General features: G+C 46.5%; 1 protein-coding gene and 1 long non-coding RNA gene across 2 annotated transcripts in view; one reads left to right on the top strand and one right to left on the bottom strand.

The window, feature by feature from the left end:
• LOC308617132 overlaps positions 1-27,936 on the bottom strand; it is a 387,539-nt gene that overhangs the window by 216,796 nt on the left and 142,807 nt on the right. The window lies entirely within an intron of this gene.
• On the top strand, positions 16,087-27,316 carry GRM6 (glutamate metabotropic receptor 6; the record flags this gene model as incomplete). The annotated part of the gene is made up of 10 exons (XM_081233191.1): positions 16,087-16,703; positions 17,639-17,855; positions 18,082-18,217; positions 18,865-19,019; positions 20,511-20,651; positions 20,754-20,958; positions 22,748-22,889; positions 22,982-23,605; positions 26,057-26,368; positions 27,119-27,316. Exons 1-10 carry the CDS (start codon positions 16,221-16,223, stop codon positions 27,314-27,316), a joined length of 2,613 nt encoding a protein of 870 aa, XP_081089317.1. The 5' UTR covers positions 16,087-16,220.

Raw genomic sequence — 27,936 nt, 5'->3', positions numbered from 1 at the left:
TCCATTCAGCCAGTATGTGTCTTTTGGTTGGAGCATTTAATCCATTTACATTTAAGGTAATTATCAATATGTATGTTCCTATTCCCATTTTCTTAATTGTTTTGGGTTTGTTATTGTAGGTCTTTTCCTTGTCTTGCGTTTCCTGCCTAGAGAAGTTCCTTTAGCATTTGTTGTAAAGCTGGTTTGGTGGTGCTGAATTCTCCTAGCTTTTGCTTGTCTGTAAAGGTTTTAATTTCTCCATCAAATCTGAATGAAATCTTTGCTGGGTAGAGTAATCTTGGTTGTAGATTTTTCTGCTTCATCATGTTAAATATGTCCTGCCTCTCCCTTCTGGCTTGCAGAGTTTCTGCTGAAAGATCAGCTGTTAACCTTATGGGGATTCCTTTGTGTGTTATTCGTTGTTTTCCCCTTGCTTCTTTTAATATGTTTTCTTTGTATTTAATTTTTGATAGTTTGATTAATATGTGTCTTGGCGTGTTTCTCCTTGGATTTATCCTGTATGGGACTCTCTGTGTTTCCTGGACTTGATTAACTCTTTCCTTTCCCATATTAGGGAAGTTTTCAACTATGTCTTCAAATATTTTCTCAGTCCCCTTCTTTTTCTCTTCTTCTGGTACCCCTATAATTCGAATGTTGGTGCGTTTTATGTTGTCCCAGAGGTCTCTGAGACTGTCCTCACTTCTTTTCATTCTTTTTTCTTTATTCTTCTCTGCAGTAGTTATTTCCATTATTTTATCTTCCAGGTCACTTATCCGTTCTTCTGCCTCAGTTATTCTGCTATTAATCCCTTCTAGAGAATTTTAAATTTCATTTATTGTGTTGTTCATCATTGTTTGTTTGCTCTTTATTTCTTCTAGGTCCTTGTTAAATGTTTCTTGTATTTTCTCTATTCTATTTCCAAGATTTTGGATCATCTTTACTATCATTATTCTGAATTCTTTTTCAGGTAGACTGATTATTTCCTCTTCACTTTTTGGGTCTGGTGGGCTTTTACCTTGTTCCTTCATCTTCTGTGTGTTTTTCTGTCTTCTCATTTTGCTTAACTTACTGTGTTTGGGGTCTTCTTTTTGCAGGCTGCAGGTTCATAGTTCCCATTGTTCTTGGTGTCTGTACCCAGTGGCTAAGGTTGCTTCAGTGGGTTTTGTAGGCTTCCTGGTGGAGGGGACCAATGCCTGTGTTCTGGTGGATGAGGCTGGATCTTGTCTTTCTGGTGGACAGGTCCACATCTGGTGATGTGTTTTTGGATGTCTGTGGCCTTATTATGATTTTAGGCAGCCTCTCTGCTAATGGATGGTGTAGTGTTCCTGTCTTGCTAGTTGCTTGGCATAGGGTGTCCAGCCCTGTAGATTGCTGGTCATTGAGTGAAGCTGGGTCTTGGCTTTGAGATGGAGATCTCTTGGAGATTTTCGCCATTTGATATTACGTGGAACTGGGAGGTCTCTTGTGGACCAGTGTCCTGAAGTTGGCTATCCCACCTCAGAGGCACAACACTGACTCCTGGCTGGAGCACCAAGAGCCTTTCATCCACACAGCTCAAAATAAAAGGGAGAAAAAATAGAAAGAAAGAAAGGAAGGAAGGAAGAGAGAGAGAGAGAAAGAAAGAATGAAAGAAAGAAAGAAAGAGAGAAAGAGGATAAAATAAAATAAAGTCCTTAAAATAAAAAAGAATTATTATGAAAAAAACATTTGTAAAGTAAAACAAAAGACAGACAGACAGAACCCTAGGACAAATGGTTAAAGCAAAGCTATACAGACAAAATCACACACAGAAGCATACACATACACACTCACAGAAAGACAAAAAGGGGGAAAAATATATCTTTGCTCCTGAAGTCCACCTCCTCAATTTGGGATGCTTCGTTGTCTATTCAGGTATTCCACAGATGCAGGGTACATCAAGTTGATTGTGGAGATTTAATCTGCTGCTCCTGAGGCTGCTGGGAGAGATTTCCCTGTCTTGTTTGTTCGCACAGCTCACGGAGTTCAGCTTTGGATTTGGACCCGCCTCTGCGTGTAGGTCGCCTGAGGGCATCTGTTCTTTGCTCAGACAGGATGGGGTTAAATGAGCAGCTGATTCGGGGGCTCTGGCTCACTCAGGCCGGGGGAGGGAGGGATACGGATGTGGGGCAAGCCTGCAGCGGCAGAGGCCAGTGTGACATTGCAGCAGCCTGAGGTGCGCGCTGTGCGTTCTCCCAGGGAAGTTGTCCCTGGATCACTGGACCCTGGCAGTGGCAGGCTGCACAGGCTCCCGGGAGGGGCAGTGTGGGTAGTGACCTGTGCTTGCACACAAGCTTCTTGTTGGCTGCAGCAGCAGACTTAGCATCTCCTGCCCGTCTCTGGGGTCCGTGCTGATAGCCGCGACTCGCACCGGTCTCTGGAGCTCCTTTAAGCGGCCCTCCTAATCCCCTCTCCTCATGCACCAGGAAACACAGAGGGAAGAAAAAGTCTCTTGCCTCTTCAGCAGGTCCAGACTTTTTCCTGGACCCCCTCCCAGCTAGCTGTGGTGCACTAGCCCCCTTCAGGCTGTGTTCACGCAACCAACCCCAGTCCTATCCCTGGGATCTGACCTCCGAAGCCCGAGCCTAAGCTCCCAGCCCCCGCCCACCCCGGAGGGTGAGCAGACAAGCCTCTAGGGCTGTTGAGTGCTGGTCGGCACCGATCCTCTGTGCAGGAATCTCTCCACTTTGCCCTCTGCACCCCTGTTGCTGTGCTCTCCTCCGCGGCTCTGAAGCTTCCCCACTCTGCAACCCACAGTCTCCGCCCTTGAAGGGGCTTCCTAGTGTGTGGAAACCTTTCCTCCTTCACAGCCTCCCTCCCACCTGTGCAGGTACCATCTCTATTCTGTTGTCTCTGTTTTTTCTTTTTTCTTTTGCCCTACCCAGGTACGTGGGGGAGTTTCTTGCCTTTGGGGAGGTCTGAGGTCTTCTGTCAGCGTTCACTAAGTGTTCTATAGGAGCAGTTCCACATGTAGATGTATTTCTGATGTATCTGTGGGGAGGAAGGTGATCTCCATGTCTTACTCTTCTGCCATCTTGAACTTCCTCTCATCTTTCATTTCTTTCATCAGTGTCTTATAGTTCTTGGAGTACAGGTCTTTTGCCTCCTTAGGTAGGTTTATTCCTAGGTATTTTATTCTTTTTGATGTGATGGTAAATGAGATTGTTTCCTTAATTTCTCTTTCTGATCTTTTGTTGTTAGTGTATAGAAATACAACAGATTTCTGTGTATTAATTTTGTATCCTGAAACTTTACTGAATTCATTGATGAGCTCTAGTAGTTTTCTGGTAGTGTCTGTAGGATTTTCTATGTATATTATCATGTTACCTGCAAACAGTGACAGTTTTACTACGTCTTTTCCAGTTTGGATTCCTTTTATTTCTTTTTCTTCTCTGATTGCCATGGCTAGGACTTCCAAAACTATGTTGAACAAAAGTGGCAAGAGTGGACATCCTTGTCTTGTTCTTGATCTTAGAGGAAATGTTTTCAGCTTTTCATCATTGCATACGATGTTAGCTGTGGGTTTGTCATATATGGCCTTTATTACGTTGAGTTATGTTCCATCTGTTCCTGCTTTCTGGAGAGTTTTCATCATAAATGGACATTGAAGTTTGTCAAAAGTTTTTTCTGCACCTGTTGAGATTATCATATGGTTTTTATTCTTCAATTTGTTAATGTGGGGTATCACACTGACTGATTTGTGGATATTGAAAAATCCTTGCATCCCTGGGATAAATTCCACTTGATCATGGTGTATGGTCCTTTTAATGTATTGTTGAGTTCAGTTTGCTAGTATTTTGTTGAGGATTTTTGCATTTATGTTCATCAGTGATATTGGCCTGTAATTCTCTTCTTTTGTGGTATTTTTGTGTGGTTTTGGTATCAGCGTGATGGTGGTCTCAGAGAATGAGATTGGAAGTGTTCCTTCCTCCTCAATTTTTTGGAAGAGTTTCAGAAGCATAGGTTTTGACTCTTCCCTAAATGTTTGATAGAATTCACCTGTGAAGCAATCTGACCCTGGGCTTTTGTTTGTTGGGAGATTTTAAATCACAGTTTCAGTTTCAGTGCTTGTGATTGCTCTGTTCATGTTTTCTATTTCTTCCTGGTTCAGTCTTGGAAGGTTGTACTTTTCTAAGAATTTGTCCATTTCTTCCAGGTTATCCATTTTATTGGCATATAGTTGCTTGTAGTAATCTCTCATGATCCTTTGTATTTCTGCACTGTCAGTTGTTACTTCTCCTTTTTCATTTCTAATTCTATCGATTTGAGTCTTCTCCCTTTTTTTCCTGTTGAGTCTGGTTAATGGTTTATCAATTTTGTTTATCTTCTCAAAGAACAACCTTTTAGTTTTATTGATCTTTGCTATAGGTTCCTTCATTTCTTTTTCATTTATTTCTCATCTGCTCTTTGTGATTTCTTTCCTTCTGCTAAGTTTGGGGGGTTTTGTGTTCTTCTTTCTCTAATTGCTTTAGATGTAAGGTTAGGTTGTTTATTTGAGACTTTTCTTGTTTCTTGAGGTAGAATTGTATTGCTATAAACTTCCCTTTTAGAACTGCTTTTTCTGCATCCCATAGGTTTTGGGTCGTTGTGTTTTCATTGTTATTTGTTTCTAGGTATTTTTGATATCTTCTTTGATTTCTTCAGTGATATCTTGGTTGTTTAATAGCATATTGTTTAACCTCCGTGTGTTTGTATATATTACAGGCTTTTTCCTGCTATTGATATCTAATCTCATAACGTTTTGGTCATAAAAGATACTTGATATGATTTCAATTTTCTTAAATTTACCAAGGCTTGATTTATGATGCAAGATGTGATCTATCCTGGAGAATGTTCCATGTGCACTTGAGTGTATTCTGTTGCTTTTCATTGAATGTCCTATAAATATCAATTAAGTCCATCTGATCTAATGTGTCATTTAAAGCTTGTGTTTCCTTATTTATTTTCTGTTAGATTATCTTTCCATTGGTGAAAGTGGGGTGTTAAAGTCCCCTACTATGATTGTGTTACTGTTGATTTCCCCTTTTATGGCTGTTAGCATTTGCCTTATGTATTGAGGTGCTCCTATGTTGGGTGCATAGATATTTACAATTGTTATATCTTCTTCTTGGATTGAAGAAGAAGATATAACTACTCCAGCTTTCTTTTGATTTCCATTTGCATGGAATATCTTTTTCCATCCCCTCACTTTCAATTGGTATGTGTCCCTATGTCTGAAGTGAGTCTCTTGTAGACAGCATATATACAGGTCTTGTTTTTGTATCCATTCAGCCAGTCTGTGTTTTTTGGTTGGGGAATTTAATCCATTTATACTAAGGTAATTATTGATATGTATGTTCCTATTACCATTTTCTTAATTGTTTTGGGTTTGTTTTTGTAATTATTTTCCTTCTCTTGTGTTTCCTGCGTAGAGAAGTTCCTTTAGCATTCATTGTAAAGCTGGTTTGGTGGTGCTGAATTCTCTTAACTTTTGCTTGTCTGTAAAGCTTTTGATTTCTCCATTGAATCTGAATGAGATCCTTGCTGGGTAGAGTAATCTTGGTTGTAGCTTCTTTTTCCCTTTCATCACTTTAAATATATCCTGCCATTCCCTTCTGGCCTGTAGAGTTTCTGCTGAAAGATCAGCTGTTAACCTTATGGGGATTCCCTTGTATGTTATTTGCTGCTTTTCCCTTGTTGCTTTTAATACTTTTTTCTTTGTGTATAATTTTTGTTAGTTTGATTAATATGTTTCTTGGTGTGTTTCTTCTTGGGTTTATCCTGTATGGGATTCTCTGCACTTCCTGGGCTTTATTGACTATTTCCTGTCCCATGTTGGGGAAGTTTTCAACTACAGTGTCTTCAAATATTTTCTCAGACCCTTTCTTTTTTCCTTCTTCTTCTGGGACCCTTATAATTCAAATGTTGATGTACACAATGTTGTCACAGAAGTCTCTGAGACAGTTCTCCATTCATTCATTCTTTTTTCTTTATTCTGCTCTGTGGCAGTTACTTCCACCATTCTATCTTCTAGCTCACTTTTTCGTTCTTCTGCCTCAGTTATTCTGCTATTGATTCCTTCTAGAGTATTTTTAATTTCAGTTATTGTGTTGTTCATCTTTGTTTGTTTGCTCTTTTGTTCTTCTAGGTCCTTGTTATACGTTTCTTGTACTTTCTCTGTTCTATTTCCAAGATTTTGGATCATCTTTACTATCATTACTCTGAATTCTTTTTCAGGTAGTTTGCCTATTTCTTCTTCATTTATTTGGTCTTGTGGATTTTTATCTTGCTCCTTTGCCTGTAAGATATTTCTCTGTCTTCTCATTTTGTCTAATTTACAGTATTTGAGGTCTCCTTTCCCTAGGCTGCAGCATTGTAGTTCCTCTTGCTTCTGTTCTCTCCCCCCGGTGGTGTGGTTGGCCCAGTGTCTTGTGTAGGCTTTCTGATGGAAGGGACTGGTACCTGCGTTCTGGTAGCAATGTAGAAACAGAAATATATATTAAAAAGGAAAATATATTAAAGAAAGAAAAAGACAAGCAAAACCCTGGAAAATGGTCAAAAGAAACAAAAACAGAAATAAAGAAACACACACACATAAAAGAAACAAAAATAGAGTTAAATACAACAAAAAGCAAGAGAACAACCAGACAAATAGAAGAACTCAAAAAATGAAATCAAACAATTAAGACTAAAACTAACAAAAACACATAACTTAAAAACAAAACCAAAGTAGTGTGCCAACTGAAGAATAAAGCAAGGAAACAGAACAAACTGATAAAAATGATTTAAAATAACAATAATAAAATAAAAAGGGAAAAACACAGGACAACAGAGAAGCAAAGTAGAAATATAAGCATATATATATATATATATATATATATATATATATATATATATATGATATAGAGGAAGAAAACAATAAATGAAAAAACACAGAACAACAGAAGAGGAAAGTAAAAATAGAAATGTTTTAAAAAAAATAAAATATGTTATAAAACACAGAGATCCCAAAAGAGTAAAAAAGAAGAGAAAAAAAAAAACACTACTAAAATAACAACCACCAAAAAAAGAAAGAAAAAGAAACCAGAAAAAAAAGCTAGAGAAAACAACAGAATGAATCAAAATATCCTAAAATTAATAGTAATAATTATTCTGCCCTGGGGTCTCTGCTGTAAGTGTCCTTGAATATGCCATGAGCCACAGCCCACCTCCACCTCCCCAAGAAGCTCTCCTCTGCCTCTGGGCTGGTCTCTGGAACTGCTGTGGGCCCTATGGACACCATTCAGACTCTGATTGGGCCCAATTCCTGTGTGTGCTTGACCCCAAAGTCCACAGCTGCCAGAGCTAGACCGTTTTCATTTGTGGGAACACTCATTGTCTACTCAGATATTCCATAGACACAGGGTCTACGTAGCTGATCACAGCGGGTTAATCTGCAGCTTGTACAGCTGATGGAAAGATTTTCGATCTTCTTCCTTAGTCGCCCTGTTCCTGGGTTTCAGCTTTGGTTTTATCTCCACCTCTGCATGTGGTCCACCCACAGGAGTCTGGTCCTGAGGCTGCCTTGGAGCTCTTGGGTCTGCCCCTGTGAGGACCTGGCACAGAGGTGGTATGACTGCTTGGATCGCAGGAGCCCCAGTGGCACCAAATGCACAGGGAAGCCAGTGGCCACAGGCACAAGAGATATGGCCCTAGTGAGAGATTTTTCTGGCGCCTGGCATAAGGCACATGAGAGCCAACCCAAGCCAGGGTTTTTCTGGCACCCAGCAGCAGACATGCAAGGGTCAGCCCTGAGAGGGCTCTTTTTTTTTTTTTTTTTGCCCTGCAGCTGGCACGTGAGGGCCAGCTCTGAGGGGGCTATTTTTATTGCTCAGCAGCCAGAGCACAAGAGCCAGCCCTGAGCAGGCTTCTTTTATTGTCATCGGCAGGAACCAGCATGTGGGGAGAGAGAGGTTACAATAGTGGCTCCTCCCCCTGCGTGTGACTCAGCAGTAGCGCCCTGCTTTCATGGCAGTCCAGTCTTCCTCCATAGGCATTCCCTGCTGCAGATTTCCTCCCTCCCGTCCCATCAGTCCGTCTCCCCACAGCCAACAGCAGTTCTCGCTCAGCACCTGTTCTCCAATCCCCACGCACCAGCTCCCAGCCCCCTTGCACACTTGTGAACACACGTCCTAGTCCGTGGCACATAAAGCTGAGGTACGGACCATCTGTGTATTTCTCACTCTGTCCCGTCTGCTACAGATCAGCCGATTCACCCACTTATGACAGCCTCAAATGCTTCCCTTCTGTCCCAGTCCATTTCCCCATCGGAGAGGTGGTTTCCCTGTCAGAGAGGGGGATTCCCCGAATTCGGGAATCTCTCCTCTGCTTCAGCAACCCCGTCCGGGGGTGCAGGTCCTGTCCCGCTTCCTCTCCTCCTCCTTCTCCCTTCTTTTTTCCATCCTACCCAGTTATGCAGGGATCTTTATAGTCCTTTCCAGTGTCCAAGGTCTTCTGCTAGTTTTCAGCTGGTGTTCTGTGAGCATTGTTGCATCTATAGATGTATTCCTTATGCATCCATGGAGAGAGATGAACTCCACGTCCACCTACTCCTCCACCATCTTGAATCTCCCCATACTTCGAGAGCACAGTTTTTAATCTAATATTTCCCCTTGCATATAAATCCTGCTCATGTCTCATAAATTTGTCAGATGTTGCATTTTCCCAAAAACTTCCTCCAATCCTGCTTGTGTTAATCAAGGTTTTCCAGAGAAACAGAACCAACATGACACACGCATGCATGTGTGCACGCACCTATTTCATCTTAATTGTTTGCATCTTCTCCCTTTTTCTTAGTCTGGCTAAAGGTTTTTAATTTTATTGATCTTTTCAAAGAACCAACTTGTGGTTTTATTGATTTTTATCATTTTTTCCTATTTTCCATTTCAATGATGCCTGCTCTAATCTTTATTATTTTCTTTCTTCTTTCAATTTAGTTTGCTATTCTTTTTTTAGTTCTTTAGTGTGTAAAATTAGGTTATTAATTTGAGATTGTCTTCTTTTTTAATGTAGGCATTTACAGTGATAACTCTCCCCCCTGAGCTCTGTTTATACTGCATTCCATACGTTTGGTTGTGTTGTGTTTTCATTTTCATTTCTCTCTCACGTGGTATCCTTGGTGGTATCCCACAGACCTCTGTGGCACTGTTCACTATTCTTCATTCCTTTTCTGCCTCTTCTTCCTTACCTTGGATAATCTCAATTGCCCTGCAAGTTCTGCAAGTTCACTGATTCTTTCTTCTGCTCTCTCAAATCTGTTACTGAGATTTTCTAGTGACTTTTTCATTTTAGGAATTAAAATTTTCAGCTTTAGATTTTCTACTTGTTTCCTTTTTATAATTTCTATCTCAATATTGATATCTTCTATTTGGTGAGGCATTGTTCTCATGCTTTCTTTTAGTTCTTTAGATGTGGTTTCTTTTAGCTCTTTGAACATTTTTAAAATAGATGATTTAACGGCTTTGTCTAGAAATTTCAATATCTGTTCTTCCTCAGAAACAGTTTCAGTTGATTTATTTTTCTTTCCCCCTTTCTTGTCTTTGCATGCCTCATATTTTTTTGTTGAAAACTGGATATTAAAATGTGATAGCTCTTAGAATCAGAGTTTCCCCTTCCCCAGCATTTGTTGTTTTTATTTGTTTGTTGTACTTGTTTAGTGACTATTTTGAACTAGTTCTGTAAAGTCTGTATTCTTTGTTGCCTGTTGGTGAGCTTAGTGATCAGTTAATGACTGGATGGAGATTTCTTCAAACACCTGGAACTAATAATCTCCCAGTCCTTGCCAAGACACTTTGGGTACATGTAGTGCACACCTTCAGCACTCAGCACTCACTCTGCCTTACCTTTGCTTCCTGCTTCTGCAGAGCCTCAAGGTCAGCCAGAGTTGAGGGCTTAGGGCTTTCTCATGTCTTTCCTCAGTATGTGTACAGGCTACACATGTGTGTGGACTTCTAGATTCCCAGGAATATGTCAGAGCCTTACAAAGCTCCAGTAGTCATCTAAGTTGTCAGTTTTTTAAAAAATCCTTATTTGGCTTGCCTATTTTTTGCTCCAACTGTTATCCATCACCTTAGCCACAATATTATGACATTTGCTTGCAAATTTTTTTCACAAGTGTTCCCCAGGGAAAGACTTTTAGCACTGGTTGAGCACCAAATCAGGTAAAATAAAGACAAGCCTTTCAAGTAGGGTCTTCCAGGGAACCAACAGATAGGTCAGACAGGTACACAACTTTGGGAACACAACTTTGTACTCTTATGTTTTAGGTGTGTCCTTTAAAAGCAACTCAAAATGGATTTTGTTTTACCCAACCTCAAAATTTTTTCTTTTAAAGGAAGCACTTAGTCCAATTACACTTATTCTAATTACTGATATATTTCAATTTAGTTCTCACATCTTATTTTTCCTAATTGTTCTATATTTTCCATGTTTTAATATCTTTAATTGTGAAAAATAACACATAAATTTTTAAAATGCAAGAGCATAAATGTGCAGTGTAACTCATTAGTATAAATCAAACACCTGTATGATCCCTAGCAGCACTAAGCATCCTCACAAACAACTTCCCTATTACAATCCTTCCTTGCATTTATTTGTGGTTCTACCACTGAAGTATGTATCTCTAAACACTATGATTTACTTTGCCTACTTATGAATACTATGTAAAATGGAATCACAGTGTATGTATTCAACAATATGTAAGATGTGTTGTTATGCATAGTTTTGGCTCACTCATTTTTCTATGTAATATTCCAGTCCATTGCATGAATATACCACAAGTTATTTATTCACTCTACTGTTAATGCACTTTTGATTTATTTTTAATTTTTTCTCTAATGAATAATAATGCTTTGAATATTCTTTTGCATGCATCTATTCATTCATTTCTCCAGGGAATATACTTAGCAGTAAAATTGCTAAGAAATAGGGCATGTATATCTTCAACTTTAGTTATAATGCAAAACTGTGTTCCTTAGGATTATATCAATTTATCCTCCTACTAGCAGTGTCTAAGAATTCCTATTTCTCCCCATCTGCATTAACACATGGAGTTTTCAGTTGCTAGTTGGCCTGCCCTGCTTATTGTAATTTTAAGTTAAATTTTCCTAATGTTTAATGAGGTTGAATAACTTTTCATTTGGTTTTTCATATTTTGATATCTTCTTTTGTGAAGTGACTGCTCAAATCTTTTGCCCATTTTTCTCATGTGTAATTTGTCTTTTTATTACCTTCTGGATACAGTTATTTGTTGGTTATATGAGTTTTAAATATATTCTCCCACTCTGTGGCTTTCCTTTTCACTCTCATTTTGTTGTCTTTTTCTCTTGTTTTGTTTTATAGAGAAAATAGTGTAATAAACTCCCATAAACCTATCACTTATCTTCTATAATTATCAACATTTTATCCTTATATCTTTTGATAGAGTTCTTAATTTTAAAGTTGTTGCATTATAGTTATAGTTATTATGGTTAGTACTTTTCATGTTCATTTTATGATATCTTTCCCTAAGGTCATGAAACACGCTCATATATAATCTTTTACCTGCTTTATCAGTTTCCATTTCCTATTTAGGTCAATAATGCATATGGAATTGATTTTGGAATCTGGAATGAGGTATGGTTCAGGTTCCATTTATTTTCATATGGACACACGATTTTTCCACATTATTTACTGAGAAGATTGTCTTTTATCCAAATCTCTGCAGTGCTGCTTTCCTCACTCTCTGTCTCTCTTTCTCCCTCTTTCTCTTAGCCTCCAGCTGGCCCTCCAGAACCCAAATCAGGCCTACTAGTTGGGGTTCCTGACCCAAGTTGACACAGAGAAGGGGAATACCATTCACACAACCAGCTAGTGCCTTGTTTGCATTCCTGGCCATGACCCTGAGGCTGACTCTGGGAACTGTCTGTGACTGTTTTCACACCACATCAGCAGAGTTGAATACTTATGACAGAAACTGTATGGTCTGCAAAGCCTAAAATATTTACTACCTGGCCTGCACTAGCTTTCTATTGCTGCTGCAACAAATTGCCACAAGCTTAGTTATTTAAAACAACACAAATTTATCCTCCTACAAAGTTGTAAAATCAATGTCACTGGGTCAAAATCAAGGTGTCAGCAGAACTGTGCTCCCTCAGGAGATTCTAGGGGGCAAACCATTTCCTTGTCTGTTCCAGGTTTTAGGGCTGTATTCCTCAGCTTGTGGCTCTTTTCTGCATCTTCAAAGCCAGCATTTAGCATCTTCAAATCTCTCTCTGCTTCCATATTCACATCACCTTCTCTCTTATAAGGACCCTTATGCATTCATGGGGCCCACCAGGATAATCGAGGATCATCTCTCCATCACAAATCCTTAATTTAATCACATCTGCAAAGTCCCCTTTGCCATATGAGGTAACATTCACAGATCCTGGGGATCAGGACTTGGACAGATTGAAGTGGGGGGAGTGCATTATTCGGCCTACCATATGGCCCTTTTAAAAAAAGTGTTTTGCTGTGATCATCATACCTTGACACTGTGTATTATGGAGAAAATTCCATTAAATCTAAGTTCCATTAATTAAAAAAACTTTTTTCTGACTGCTGTTCTACACTATATCAGGGATAACGTCCCTGAGATTCATTCTATGACTTTCCTCACTTTGATTTCTCTAATTTTGAAGAAAATGTATACTCTGGTTAAAGGTTTGCCATCATAAACAACAACAACAACAATAACTAGGCAGTATCTCCCATTGAATACCATGCTATTTAGCAAATAGTTCCCTTAAAATGAAGTTTCTCAAGTATATTTCATACCTGAGCAATATCACTGAGTCCACAGTGTCAAGTCCTTGGCTCAAGCTGCCTCTACTCACCTCACAACTCATGTTACCAGTTATTATTGTCCCAAAGCAAAGAGCTGGCTGACTAGGGAGAAAGCTCATTTGCAAAGTTTTTTGAGGTGTTATGGGCTGATCTGTGTGTGTCACCCCCTGCCTCTCTGCACCCAAATTCGTATGTTGAAGTCCTAACCTCCAGTCCTAACCTCCAGTACCTCAGAATGTGACCTTCTTTGGAGATAGAGTTGTTACAGAGGTAACCAGGGTGAAATGAGGTCTTTAGGGTGGGCCCTGCTCCCATATGATTGGTGTCTTTATAAGAAGTGGATTTGGATGTACAGAGGGAAACAATGTGGAGACACAAGGAGAAGACAAGCCAAGAAGAGAGACCTGGAACAGATTCTTCCCTCACAGCCTCCAGAAGGAACCAACCCTGCTGACACCTTGACTTCAGATTTCCAGGTTCCAGAACCATATGACAATAAACATCTGTTGTTTAAGCCACCAGATCTGTGGTACTTTTTGTTATGGCAGCTCTATCAACTTAATATATGTGGTGAGAGATTCTTGTTTCCAAAGGAATTCCAGAGTTGGAATTCCCCAGGAACCAAAAAACCACATGTTCAAAATGAACAAATTGTCATTTCTGTAACACTCTCTTCCCTTTCTGTCAAGATTACGTCTACAACAAGCAGGGGCATGGTGGGAAGTGCAATGAGAAATGTATAGTTAGAAAGATGTATATGCACTGATGTCATCTGTATAGCCCAGTGAGTAATAGCCTAGTTCAGAGTCAGCCTGACTTGGCTTCACTATCCCAACTCTGTTACTTAATGTTTGTGCAATCCTGGGTAAATTAGTTCCTTACCTCTCTGTGTTCCTCAGTACCTCAGTTTTCTTATCTGTAATATGGGGATGATACTGACACCAACTTCACGGAGAGTGTTGTGAGAATTAAGGAGATTTATATATATATTTCACACAGTAAGTGTAAGCTTTTAACACCCATTGTAATTATTTAATTACTACTCTCAACACTTCCTATAAGCCCCAGAAGAGAACATTATGGAGTCTAGACATTGGTACTCAAAACACTGAACTGAAATTTTTAAATTGTGGAATCTGCCATATTAAATTTCCCCCTTTACTGAATCTAACCAGGAGCTTGACCTAACCTCTCAAATCTCAAATGAAATTCTTGGCTTTCCTGTGTCCAAAGCCAAAGTCTTGGCTTCTGCCCTCCTCTGACCTGCTCTGCCCTGGTCCTGGTCCTCACATGCTCACGGGTGGCTACTCCCTCCTCCCAGGTGCCCCAGCCATGATGGCCCCTCTTCATCCTCAGAGCTGGTCCTTCCCCTTGCCTGGAACTCACCTACTTCTCTCCCCTTCCACCTCCCACACTCTGGTCAGACGCTCACCTCTCTCCTGCACCACTGTGAGGGCTACTGCCCCAGCCCCCTGGTGGTCCATCCTACACTCAGGGAACCAGTGAGATGCTCTCATCCTGTAAATCAGGACCCTGCTTTGTGAAGTCAGCTGTGGCCCTGCCTAACCTGTCCTGAGCAGGGGAGGGCTGTGGGGGGCTGTGTGAGCCCAGTGGCGGGAACCTACCACCTCAAATGCCCAGTTCGTACACACTTCTGCAACATCAAGCTTGGGGCCTAGCACCAGCTAAGTGCCCCATCCTTCCCAACCTGTAAAATGGATGAAAGCCAAGCTGGGCCTCCCAACTCTGCCAGGGACAGGTGCCTGGACAGCTCTGAAAACAGAGACGATCAGGGCCCTTGGATGTGGTGAGGGAAGGGAGAAGGGTGACATAGCTTTTGCTTGCTCCCTCTGCTAGCTTTGCCCAAATCCATGGGGCCGCCCTAATCCACCCTCTCTAATGGAGCCCAAGCCGGCTCAGCCCCCCTTAGCACGAACTTGCTAATCCCTGGGGCTCAGAGCGTACCACCTGCCTCCAGGATGCACTTTGCTCTCAGCGTCAGAAAGGCAAATCCAGGGCCTCAGATGGGGATGGTGGTAAAAGTGTCCATCACCTTGGCCCAAAACCTTAGATGAGGAAACTCAGGTACCAAGAGCCTCACACGGTGTGTCACTGCTTCAGACCCCAGAGCCAGGAAGGCTTTATGAACCACCAGAAGAACAACTCCTTAGGGTTCCATCATCAGATGCAAGAGGCAGGGGTGGGAACTGCAGGGCAAGAGTGCCCTGTCCCCTCCCTCCATCAAAGGCAGTGAAGGCTGCTCGTTTCACACCAACCTGGGTACAAATCCTGATGCTGACCCATGTCCACTGTATGACCTTGGGTGAGTCACTTAACTCCTTGAGGTCTCTACTTCCCCAACTGCAAAATAGGTCTGATGGTAGAAGTCTCTTCTTTGTAGGGTTATATGTGTGTGATAAGCAGAGACCTTGTTACCATTAAAGGTCTGCTTGCTCCTGCCTTCTTCCAGCTCAGCCCTGTTCTCCCTCCTCTTGTTCAGGTGCAATCCTCTTTGCTCAGCCCGTGTTCCTTTCTAACTCCACTCACGGGTTTATTGCAGGGGTTTGCAAGGAGAAAGCTGTGAAGTGCCTAAAGCAGCCTGAGCCAAGACACTGGTGGCCAGAAGAGAGGAAGAGTAAAAGAAAATGGGTAAGAGACAGAGAGAGACAATGAGAGAAAGGGACACTGACAGAGAGAGGTAGAATGAGACTGAGACAGAAAGAGAAGAAAGACAGAGAGAAGGGAGAGGGGTGGGTAGAGAAAGCCGGAGACAGAGATGAGAAATAGAGACACCAGAAGACAGAAAATATGTGTGTCAGACACATATCCAAAGACAGGAAAGAAACAGACCCAGGGAGCAGGAGAGGGAGGGAAAGGGGACGTGGAGAGAGCCAGTCCTGCGCACACGCCTTGCTCAGGACGGGTCTCCGCCCTCAGGGCGGCCTCTCATCCCTTCCCCAGAATCCTTAAATCCTCTCTCCCTCAGGGCCCTCGGCATCTGTCACTGTCCCCTCCTGAACCGACAGCGGCTGGCTCAGGTGAGTGTGGCTAAAGAGGGGGCCTGGGTGTGCGCTGGGGATGGACTCCCAGTAAGAGCGGCCCAGGGCTGTCGGGGAGGGCAGGGGTAGGACTGGAGCCAGTGGTCGGGCAGGGGGGACCCAGATGATGAGGTTCAGAGACTGTGAGAGGCAGGTGGCCCGGGAAGGCTGGCCGAGTTGATGCTTCATAACTTCTCCAGCTGGCTCGGCCAATATTTATATACTGAGCGCCTCCCCTCTCCCCAAGGCTTGGGGCTCACTCGCCTTTCCACCGACCCGGGTCCTTCCTCTGCCGGGCGCTCAGAGCGTTCTCCCGTTCTGTTCCCGTCCCCACCCCGTCTTCCTCCCGCAGCCCCCGAGCCGATGGCCGGGATCCTGGCGCTGCTGCCGCTGCTGCTGACGCTGGAGCAGGCGGGCGTGGCGGGCGCCGCGGGCTCGGTGCGCCTGGCGGGCGGCCTCACGCTGGGCGGCCTGTTCCCGGTGCACGCGCGGGGCGCGGCGGGCAGAGCGTGCGGGCCGCTGAAGAAGGAGCAGGGCGTGCACCGGCTCGAGGCCATGCTGTACGCGCTGGACCGCGTGAACGCCGACCCCGAGCTGCTGCCCGGGGTGCGCCTGGGCGCGCGGCTGCTCGACACCTGCTCGCGGGACACGTACGCGCTGGAGCAGGCGCTGAGCTTCGTGCAGGCTCTGATCCGCGGCCGCGGCGACGGTCACGACGCAGCCGTGCGCTGCCCAGGCGGCGTCCCCCCGATGCGCGCCGCGCCCCCTGAGCGCGTGGTGGCTGTCGTGGGCGCCTCGGCCAGCTCCGTCTCCATCATGGTCGCCAACGTGCTGCGCCTGTTTGCGGTGAGGGCCCGGGGGAGCGCCTGGGTTGCAGCCTCTCTCCCTCGTCCTTGCCCTGGGCGTGGCTGAGGTCTGGTCTCCTTGCGAGAATCACTCTAGTCCGCAAAGAAAACTTGTCCCCCGGGCCAGACGCAAGCCTGTCTGGGAAGGTTATTCGGAAGATTAAAGCGTCTAGAGTGCCCGGGCTAACTACGGCGTCCATTAATTGCACTGTAGTCCATGGGCGTTTCTCTGCCTCGTTTGCTCTCGTTTTCCCTCTTTCTTTGTCTTTCTTCTTGATTTTCTCTTTCCACCTCCCTGTCTCTCTCTCCCCCTCCCTCCTCGCATCATTCCTTCTCTCTCTTCCCCTCTCCTTTCCATAACGTCTTCACAGTCCACCCTTCCTTTCTGTTTCCGCTTCAAACATCTCTGTCTTCCCTAGACCAGCTCCAGCCGCTTCTTCCAGAACCTCCCCCTCTCTGACCTTCATACCAGCTCCCACCTGCTCCCTTTTATGTGTGTGTGTTGTTTGTTGTTTTCTTTCTTTTTTTTTCTTTTGCTCGTGAGTTTTTCTTGAACATGAGGGATACACCCTCTTCTCTGCTAGCTGCCCTCTTCCCAGCCTCCCCAGCCACCATTCTCCGCTCTGCTTTCACACTTACTGTCCCCACTCCGTCTCCTGGATCAGCTCAGCTGTAATCCCTATTCATCACTCTAACGCACACAGATAAACCCAGTTCCAAGCAGGCCCCTCCATCAGTCCAGACACAGCCTTCCATCGAGTAACCCCTTCCCAGCTCTCCTGCCTGCTCTGCCCCTCCTGGCCTCTCTCTGTGGCTGTTCCAGCTTTTGCCCCCAGCACTGTAACCCCAAACGTCCCTCTCCTGGGTCCTCACCACCCTCCCTCCCTAGGGTCACTGACCCTCCATCCACAGCCCAGGTGTCCTTCCCCACTCCAGATCCCCCAGATCAGCTACGCCTCCACGGCCCCTGAGCTTAGCGACTCCACACGCTATGACTTCTTCTCCCGCGTGGTGCCACCTGACTCCTACCAGGCCCAGGCCATGGTGGACATCGTGCGGGCATTGGGATGGAACTACGTGTCCACGCTGGCCTCCGAGGGCAACTATGGCGAGAGTGGGGTTGACGCCTTTGTGCAGATCTCCCGAGAGGCTGGTGAGCTTGGGGCAGGGGGGTCTGAGGCATGAAGGAGCCTATAGAGGGTCCGTTGGACAGGGCATAAGCAGTGAGGGAGGGCACTGGGTTCATGATGGGGAGCCTGGATGGTGCCCCCTGTGGGGGTCCTTTGGAAGACACAGCCCCTGCCACAGTCATGAGTGGTGGTGGCCCTGGTGGGTGAATGGGTGGGACCGCAGCTGATTTGGGCATCTCCGACACCCAGGGGGGGTCTGCATTGCCCAGTCCATCAAGATTCCCAGGGAACCAAAGCCAGGAGAATTCAATAAGGTGATCAGGAGACTCATGGAGACACCAAATGCCCGGGGCATCATCATCTTTGCCAACGAGGATGACATCAGGTGGGACAGATGGCATGTTCCATCACCGTGTTCCTCAGAGGCTCTCCTGGAAGACCCTGCCGCCCCTTCTCACACATCCCAGTCACGGACATCCTCCTTTCCCTCTTCCTCGCCCCCCCTTACCCTCCTGCCCCCACACACCTTTTCTACTGCCACCTCTCTGGTGCCCCCAGAAATGAACCAGGCCTGGTCTGGGTGAAGATGCCCCAAACCTAGCCAGGGAGACACAAGAATATATGTCTGTTTCTATAATTAACAGTGAGGGAGACACTGGTGGGCACATGTAAGGGCAGAAAATGAGCTGTCAGGGAAGGACTCCCAGGGGTAGGAGGGTATCCGCAGAAGGCCATGGACCCCAGCCTGAGCCCCAGCAAGAGAAGGTAGGCCCTTCTTAAAGGCAGCATGCAGTGGACTATGGTATGCAGAACAAGAGGGCAGGCCTGGGGTCAGAGCCTGGCTGGACACTTTACTACCTGAGAAACCCAGGGCAAGTGTCCTAAACTCCCCACATCCTACTTTTCCTGATAAACAAAGGGTCAGATAAGTGATGCAGAATGGGGTAGATGGAGAGAGAAGAATGGAAAGTGACCAGAGTTAAGTTGGAGGAGGCTCTCGGCCCTCACTCACCCCTACCCTATCCTTACCAGGAGGGTCCTGGAGGCTGCACGCCAGGCCAACCTGACCAGCTACTTCCTGTGGGTTGGCTCAGACAGCTGGGGAGCCAAGATCTCACCCATCCTGAACCTGGAGGACGTGGCCGTGGGAGCCATCACCATCCTGCCCAAAAGGGCCTCTATTGATGGTGAGTGGGGGAATGCCCTTCCCCACTGCATCTCCCACCCATAGTTATCCTTCCCTATGATCCCCTCTTGGGGGTGCTCATTTTCCCCTTCTATAAAATTGTACCATGATCCAGGGTCCCTTCTAGGATTCCCAGATTCTAGAATTCTGAGATTCTGTGAATACACCCCTCCAAGCAGTGTTTGAATGAATTGGCAAGTGAGGAAATGCACATCCCACTCTACAGGGTGAAGAATTGTTAGGTTTTGTTTGTTTGTTTAGTTTTGTGCTAATTCAGTGCCTATATTCCTGGTTCTGCCAAAGGCACTCTAATTTGAGGGTGACTGTGGGAGGGATAGAAACCAAGGATGTGGGTCATACTGTTCTGTTGATCAATTAATGAGGCCTTCCTCTCCACCCCTCCTCCACCATCCCGCCTGTGAATATCTGGAAGAATGCAGGAAAGGTGGCCACTTTACACTAGGATTGCTCATTTCCCCAAAGGCTAAACTGAACATGCTTTGATGAGGCACTTCAGGGCTATTTTATGAAGCGCAGACCCTTGTAAATGCTGAGCCCTGACTCGCAGGGGCTCCCAGCCTTTTGGAGGTGTACACCCACCCTTACACTCTTTCTTTCCCTTAGAATGCATTCAGTTGCAGGCAACAGACTAGACTGAGAGTGGTTTTAGCGATAAAGGCATTTCATTACAAGGCAAGAGGTTTCAAAGTAGGGGCAACTTCACACTTGGGGCAGGAAGTCAATGATGTTCTCAGAGCCCTGAGCTCTGTCTTCCCTTCTGTTCCACCATCCTCTGTAGTTGCCATATGCCTTCTTTTTTTTCTAAAGTCAACCTGTTTTTGTTTTTTCAATGAATTTATTTATTTTTGGCTGCGGTCGGTCTTCGTTACTGCGCGTGGGCTTTCTCTAGTTGTGGTGAGCGGGGGCTACTCTTCATTGCAGTGCACGGGCCTCCCATTGCGGTGGCTTCTCTTGGCTCTAGGCGTGCGGGCTTCAGTAGTTGTGGCATGTTGGCTCAGTAGTTGTGGCTCGCAGACTCTAGAGCCCAGGCTTAGTATTTGTGGCACACGGACTTAGTTGCTCCGCGGCATGTGGGATCTTCCTGGACCAGGGCTTGAACTCGTGTTCCCTGCACTGGCAGGCAGATGCTTAAGCACTGTGCCACCAGGGAAGTCCCATGTGCCTTCTTGATTGTGTTGTTTTATTCACAAAGTGGCTGCTGAAGCTCCACCCATTACATCTTCATAGCAGCATCCTAACCAGGGAAGAAAAGGCAGCAAAAATTTCTGTCCTGTGGTGAGGCTCTGAGCTTGTATCAGGATGGAAATTTACCGTGGAGTCTCTAGATGGCTTTGAGCTCATTGGCCAGGTCAGAAATTGGTCACATGTGTATCCCCAGCTGCAAAGTGAGCAAGCGGTGAAGGGACACAAGTAGTGAGCTGTGGCTGGCTCAGACTGTTGCCAGCCCCCTCCCTCCTTCCCTGTCTCTCAGGATTTGACCAGTACTTCATGACTCGCTCCTTGGAGAACAACCGCCGGAACATCTGGTTTGCTGAGTTCTGGGAAGAGAATTTTAACTGCAAACTGACCAGCTCAGGTACCCAGTCAGACGATTCCACCCGCAAATGCACAGGTGAGAGCTGCCCAGGGTGGCGAGGGTGGTGAGGGAGAAGGTGGGAGGCCAGGTTGGGCATCTGCGAGCCAGGCACACTTCCTCTGGGCATCCCTAGGACAGGTGAGGAACGCATCGGCCGGGACTCTGCCTACGAGCAGGAAGGGAAGGTGCAGTTTGTGATCGATGCTGTGTACGCCATTGCCCACGCCCTCCACAGCATGCACCAGGCTCTTTGCCCGGGGCACACAGGCCTGTGCCCGGCAATGGAGCCCACCGACGGGCGGATGCTGCTGCAGTATATTCGAGCTGTACGTTTCAATGGTGAGTGGGAGCCAGAGCCCCTACGTGAATGAGGGGAAGCCTGCTGGGATGGAGTTCTCGGGACCTCGGACAACTCAGTATGGAAGGAATGGGAGAGCAGAAGAGTATAGTGGGAGCATCTGGGCCTGAGAGCTGGAGGCTCGAGCCAAGTTCTGGGGAACAGTTTTTAACACTCTTCCTTCTCCAGGCTTCAGTACCTCCTGCCACAGGCTGCAAATTCCAGGTGTTGGGGAACTTCTCTGTGACCCCTTCTGCCTGGATCCCTCAGAGGGTCACACACAACTCTCCTCTCCATTGCACGGAGTTTGGAGTCGTCTGGTCTCTGAGGGCACGCATGGGGCACAGTGCAGACTGTGCAAAGGCACTGCTTACACAGTGGACAGGCAGCCCACTCTGAGTCTCAGGCTTCCGAATGCCTCCCCAGCCAGGCCCTGGGCTGCCTGAGCACAAAGCATGAGTCTGTGTCCCCCCAATATGAGTGGAGGGCCTGGCACATGGTCAGGGCTCAGAATAAGGGTTTCTGAAAAGGCCCAGATGGACTCAGCTGTGCTTATGGTTTGCTGGGGGGGCTTCACATTGTGTTCAATTACTATCCTTTAGTAAATTAAGAACTCTCTTCTTCCACCAAATGTTGAGCACCTTTTCTCTGCCAAGATCTCTGTTAAAGAGCGTGACTTAGGGATTTCCCTAGCGGTCCAATAGTTAAGACTCTGTGCTTCCACCGCAGGGGACACAGGTTCAATCCCTGGTCAGGGAACTAAGATGCCTCATGCTGAGTGGCCAAAAAGTTATAAATAAGTAAATAAATAAATAAAGAGCATGACTTAATAGCACTCCAGAACAGCTCTACAAGCTGGTAGAACAAGCTTCTAAAAGAAATAAAGCTGATTGTTCAAATCAGTACCTTTGTAACTCTGAACTCATCCTCTCGCCTGCACAGTTAAGCTCTTTCTTATTCCTTTGTAAATTGTGGTAACATGCACATAGCGTAATATTTACTATCTTAACCATTTTAAGTGTACAGTTGAGTGGTGTACATTGTTGTGCAGTCAATCTCTAGAACTCTTTTCATTGTGCAGAATTGAAACTCTATACTCACTAAACACTAACTCCCCATTTCCCCCTCCCCCAGCATTCTACATTTTGTCTATGAATTTGACTGCTCTAAGTACCTCATACGAGTGGAATCACACAGTATTTGTCCTTTTGTGAGTGGCTTATTTCACTTCTCATAATGTTCTTAAGGTTCATCCATGTTGTAGAATGTCCTTCCTTTTTAAGGCTGAATAATATTCCATTGTACGTAGAGACCCCAATTTGCTTATCCGTTCATCCGTTGATGTACACTTGCATTTCTTCCGCATTTTCGCTACTGTGAATAATGCTGCTGTGAACATAAGTGTACAAATATCTCTTTGAGTCCTTGCTTTCCATTATTTTGGATATATAGCTAGAAAAGGAATTGCTGGATTGTGTGGTAATTCTATGTTTAATTTCTTGAGGAACCACCATATTGTTTTCCACAGTGACTGCATCATTTTGCATTCCCACCAGTGAAGTATAGGGTTGCAATGTCTCCATACACTTGCCAGCACTTACTTTCTGTTGTTTTGACAGTGGCTAACCTAAATGGGTGTGAGGTGGTATCTCACTGCGGTTTTGATCCGAATTTCCCCGATGATAGGTGATGCTGAGCACATTTTCACGTGCTTGCTAAGCTCTTCCTTTGTCCTGGCTGGGCCTCTGATGGGCTCGAGCACCAGCCGAGGATGACAGGCTCTCCTTCCAGGCAGCGCAGGAACCCCTGTGGTGTTCAATGAGCACGGGGACGCGCCTGGGCGATACGACATCTTCCAGTACCAGGTGACCAACGGCAGTGCGGGCAGTGGCAGCTACCAGGCCGTGGGCCAGTGGGCAGAGACCCTCAGGCTGGATGTGAGTGGCACAGAATGAGCTCTGGGCACAGGGAGGCGGACCCACCTTCCCGGAGGCGGGAGTCGCAGGTCCCGGTGTCCCCTGTGTCCCAGGTGGAAGCCCTGCAGTGGTCGGGAGACCCCCGAGAGGTGCCCGAGTCTCAGTGCAGCCTCCCCTGTGGGCCGGGGGAGCGGAAAAAGATGGTGAAGGGCGTCCCCTGCTGTTGGCACTGTGAGGCCTGCGACGGGTACCGCTTCCAGGTGGACGAGTTCACTTGCGAGGCCTGCCCCGGGGACATGAGGCCCACGCACAACCACACGGGCTGCCGCCCCACGCCAGTGGTCCGCCTGTCCTGGTCCTCGCCCTGGGCGGCCCCGCCCCTCCTCTTGGCCGTGCTGGGCATCATGGCCACCACCACAGTGGTGGCCACCTTCGTGCGGCACAACAACACGCCCATCGTCCGGGCCTCTGGCCGCGAGCTCAGTTACGTCCTCCTCACCGGCATCTTCCTCATCTACACGGTCACCTTCCTCATGGTGGCTGAGCCCGGGGCGGCTGTCTGCGCTGCCCGCAGGCTCTTCCTCGGCCTGGGAACCACCCTCAGCTACTCTGCCTTGCTCACCAAGACCAACCGCATCTACCGCATCTTTGAGCAAGGGAAGCGCTCGGTCACACCCCCTCCCTTCATCAGCCCCACTTCGCAGCTCGTCATCACCTTCAGCTTCACCTCCGTGCAGGTGGGTCCTTGGGCTCCCGGGGTGGGCAGACGGGGTCGGGGCTGGGGGTGCGGGCACTGACCTCCACCTTAAAAATCAGAGTCCCTCTTCTATTTTGGCCTCTGTGTTAAAAAAAAAAAAAAAAAAAAGTCCCAGGAGATAGGGCGCTACTATTTCTGTAACTAGAAGAACTCATTTAGGAGCAGCTGTTTCCTCCTGCTTCATCCTTGAAGGAAAATGGATCAGTAAGGTGGGGAGTGCAAGCATCCAGTTATTTTTCTGTAAAACAGTGAAATTATTTTCATAAAGTGAACATGCTCTTCCATAATTTGGCTCCCAGGGCAAAGAGAATCTGATGAATTTCCCCCAAGCAGAGAATCTGTTTCCATAAAGGGAGTTCCTGCTGCCCAGTCACTGGGTAATTGGATAAGGGGCACAGGGTCTAATGATACTATGTGGAGTGAAGCATCCAATTCCATAGATGGCCAGAATTTCATGCTGTCTGTGCAGCAAAAGCAGAGTTCCTTTAGGGTTTTCTCTGAGATGGTAATATTACAACATTGGAAATGGCTCCTGTGGTCTGGAAAGCACTGGATGTTTTCTATGTAAAGCGTGCTAAGAGACAAGTGTGTGTGACATTGTATGACTTTGAAGAGCCAGCCCAGTTCTCAGGGCCAGGTGGATGGCCCATGCTCAGCTCATTTGGACACGGCTCACTCTCCACCCCAGGAGAGCCGTTCTTCCTACCCAGCTCTGCATGTAACATGGTCATTCCCACCCATGGGCCTCAGTCCATGCAATTCTTCAAAACTGGAAGGTGCTCCCACTTTTCTGGCACATAGCAGGGTCTGAGCGTCCTCTGTCAGGGCCAGAATCTCAGTGCACAGCCCATCCTCAGAAATCACCTCACTGCTTCCTGCCTGAAACCCCCATGGCACCTCCTGCCCCAGGATAGAGACGTTTAGACTGCATTCAGTGCCCCCCTCCGGCTCACCTATGGACTCCCCACATTATACCTCTCTGTCTAGAAATCCCAAATATTTTCAAAGATGCACACCTTCAACTTTACAGGGTTATTCAGCAGTATGATGGATGTGAAATAGTATCTCATTGTTTTAATTGGTCCCTACTTACTAGTGCAGCCAGCCTTTGTACTTCCCTCTTCTGTGATGTGCCTGTGCCTGTTCCTGTGCTTTGCTCACTTCCTATTATTTTGTAGGCGTTTGTTACCTGTACTGGATGCTAATTCTTTTACCAAGTATGTGAGTTGCAAATTCAGTGGGGCGCATTTTGGTTGCTACTCCCGTGTATCATAGGCCTTGGGTTTTAGTTTCTCTTGGGCAACTTTTCCCCCCAGCTAGAGGATTTCTAAGAGGAGCCCCCTGCTTCCTTCCTGGACAGTGGGTGGAGTTTTATTTTATTAGTCCCTTGTTCATGGAGCTGCTGCCTTTGGGAGAATCACAAAAAGGTGCTCCTTCTGGGTGTACAAATTACTTAAAAAGCATCCTTTCCTCTAGGATCACATGGCCCTACTCCAGGTGCACAGTATGGTACTGAAGTGTTGGCTAGGTTTCAGCCCCGCTCCTCCCAAGTCAAGCATCTTGTGCAGTGAACCACCTGCACAAATGTAGGGGCTGGCCCTTCCAGGGTCCCACCTGTATGCAGGTGTCTTACTTCCTACTCCCCAGCTTCCCTTGGCTCGAGGTCATGTCTCCCCTCACTGTGAAGGAATTCATACTCCATCTTCTCCTTGTTAGGGCCTGTGTCTGACTCTGACCTCCCTGGCCACCCGGCATCAGTTCACATTCTTACTGCTCTCCATCCAGTGCCTCTATATTTTGAGCCTCACTATGCATTCACACACAATTTCATTGTATCTTGTTCAACAGTTCTCTGGCTCTGGAGAAGGAAAGGGGTCCTCCGGAACTTGGTTTGCCATATTGCTAGATTGGCTAAAGCTAGTGTTTTCCCACCTACTGAATACATGACACTGCCTCCCTGGAGGGTTGTGAAGGGCCTGGTTCCTGATCAGTGGGACATGCACTGACTCCTCCCCCAAGCTGGCATCATGTCCTCACAACAGATTATGAGGGTTCCCATTCGGTAGATAGAGGAGATGTGATTAGGGTCACCGTTCCAGAGCCTCTGCCTGCAGTCACTGCACCTTGCTGGGCTCAGTCAACGGTGCTGGTAATGGCTGACATACAGGAAGAGGACATCCAGGGCCCCTTCCCCAATCAGCCCAGATGTCCCCAGCACATACTTCCACTGCAGCCCCTTCTCTCCACCTGCCTGTGTCACAGGCCTTTGCCCAGGTAGTCCCCTCCTGGACAATCCTCCCCTCTCCACAGTGACTCTCAGGCCTGAGCATCCCACTCAGTAGGCCAGGAGCCTAAAAGCGACCCTAACCTGCCAGAGATCTCAGTCGAGAGTGAGGCTGGGTGTGTCCTTGATACCATGTTGGTCCTGCAGGTGGTGGGAGTGATGGCCTGGATGGGGGCCCAGCCCCCACACAGTGTGATTGACTACGAAGAGCAGCGGACGGTGGAACCAGAGCACGCCAGAGGGGTGCTCAAGTGCGACATGTCAGATCTGTCCCTTGTCGGCTGCCTGGGCTACAGCCTCTTGCTCATGGTCACATGCACGGTGTATGCCATCAAGGCTCGTGGCGTGCCTGAGACCTTCAATGAGGCCAAGCCCATTGGCTTCACCATGTATACCACCTGCATCATCTGGCTGGCTTTTGTGCCTATCTTCTTTGGCACTGCCCAGTCAGCTGAAAAGGTAATCCGGGTCCCCCGTCAGTTTCATGACCTCATTTGTTTCCTGCCTGTCCACGGAAGGGCTCGATTATTCCAAGAGCTGGGCCACCCATATGAATGCTTGCTTAGTTAGCTGATGAATTCATGTACTCATTTGTCTTTCCAGTCTCCCTCCGGCTGTTCTCTCAGTCCCATTTCCATTGTTCATTCATTCATTTTTTTCATCCATGCTTCTTCCAACCATCAATTAACTTTCTTTTATTCAATTATCTTTTCATATACTTTATATTTGCCAATCCATTCATCTGTCGGTCTATTTGTTTGACAATCATTTATTCATGTGTACAGTGGAGCATTTGTTTATTCCCCTCTGTCCTCCCTTTGTTTGCCTACTTGCTCCTTTATTCAGGTTTGGTTCATCCATTCATTTGTACATTTGAAAACATGTTCATTCATTCATTAACATGCTCTAGCCCTTTTTAGGCATATGGACCATTTCCCCAGGTGTCGCTCTCTGTGAATGAACCTCTCACTTCCCTTGGTCACTTGTCCACTCAGTCCTCTGTCGTTTACCCTTCTTCCTGCCTATACCAGAGCCAAACTGTGACTACTAATTCTTCATGCCACGGGGCCTTTGATTACACTGGTCTCCTTTATTGAGTGCTCATTCCCAGTCACTTGACTGAAATAGACTCACCTCCAGGCTGTGTGGGGGTGGAGGGCGGGAGAGACCTGGGCTGAGTCCCACCTGGTCCCTTCCTTCGTGGCTTAGATCTACATCCAAACCACCACCCTGACTGTGTCCTTAAGCCTGAGTGCGTCGGTGTCCCTCGGCATGCTCTATGTACCCAAAACCTACGTCATCCTGTTCTACCCGGAGCAGAACGTGCAGAAGCGGAAACGGAGCCTCAAGACAACCTCCACAGTGGCAGCCCCACCCAAGGGCGAGGACACAGAGGCCCCCAAGTAGCAAGTAGGGGATGAATGGGACAATCGCTCCCCGTCCTCTGTTCTTTTCTTTGCCTCGCTTCATGGTGGAAGCTGTGAAGAGTCCAGATCTGCAGTGAGCAATCAGGGTGGGGAGTCCACAAAGGCCATGGCCACCAGGATGGAGCTGGCCTGGACCCACATGACACATTTTTCTGTTTTTCTGTGCATGATGGCTTCATACTTCCTCGCTGCAGACCAGACTTTCTACTCATGGTGGGAAACAGCCACTGAGAGAATCCTACTCTGGAGAGGGATTAAACTTATACTCACTGGTTTGAAGTTCAGAGATCATGATGAAGCCCTGGGTTTGGCCCAGTGTGAGTGGATTTCCACCCCTTGATCAACCACCAGAATTTGGGGATTGGGCAGCATGTGAGAATATGTGGACCCCAGAATGAAATTCAGGGTTGGAGTCAGGGAGGAGCAGTTTCCACAAGAGCTCTGTGGGTCTGTATTTTGGACTGAGTAACTTGGGCTTCGGTAAATATTTTGCTGGTACAGAGGCATCGAGCCTTGGGTGAGAGCCCTGTGAGAGAAGATGGGCCTGCACAGGACAGGGAAGTGAGCAGAGGGAACTAGAATGCTCCCATGAGATTATTT

This window comes from Mesoplodon bidens, assembly GCF_964165515.1.
Source record: "Mesoplodon bidens genome assembly, chromosome: 4".
NCBI lineage: Eukaryota > Metazoa > Chordata > Mammalia > Artiodactyla > Ziphiidae > Mesoplodon > Mesoplodon bidens.
The sequence above is the reverse complement of the archived record's forward strand: the minus strand, read 5'-3'. Positions and strand labels throughout refer to the sequence as shown.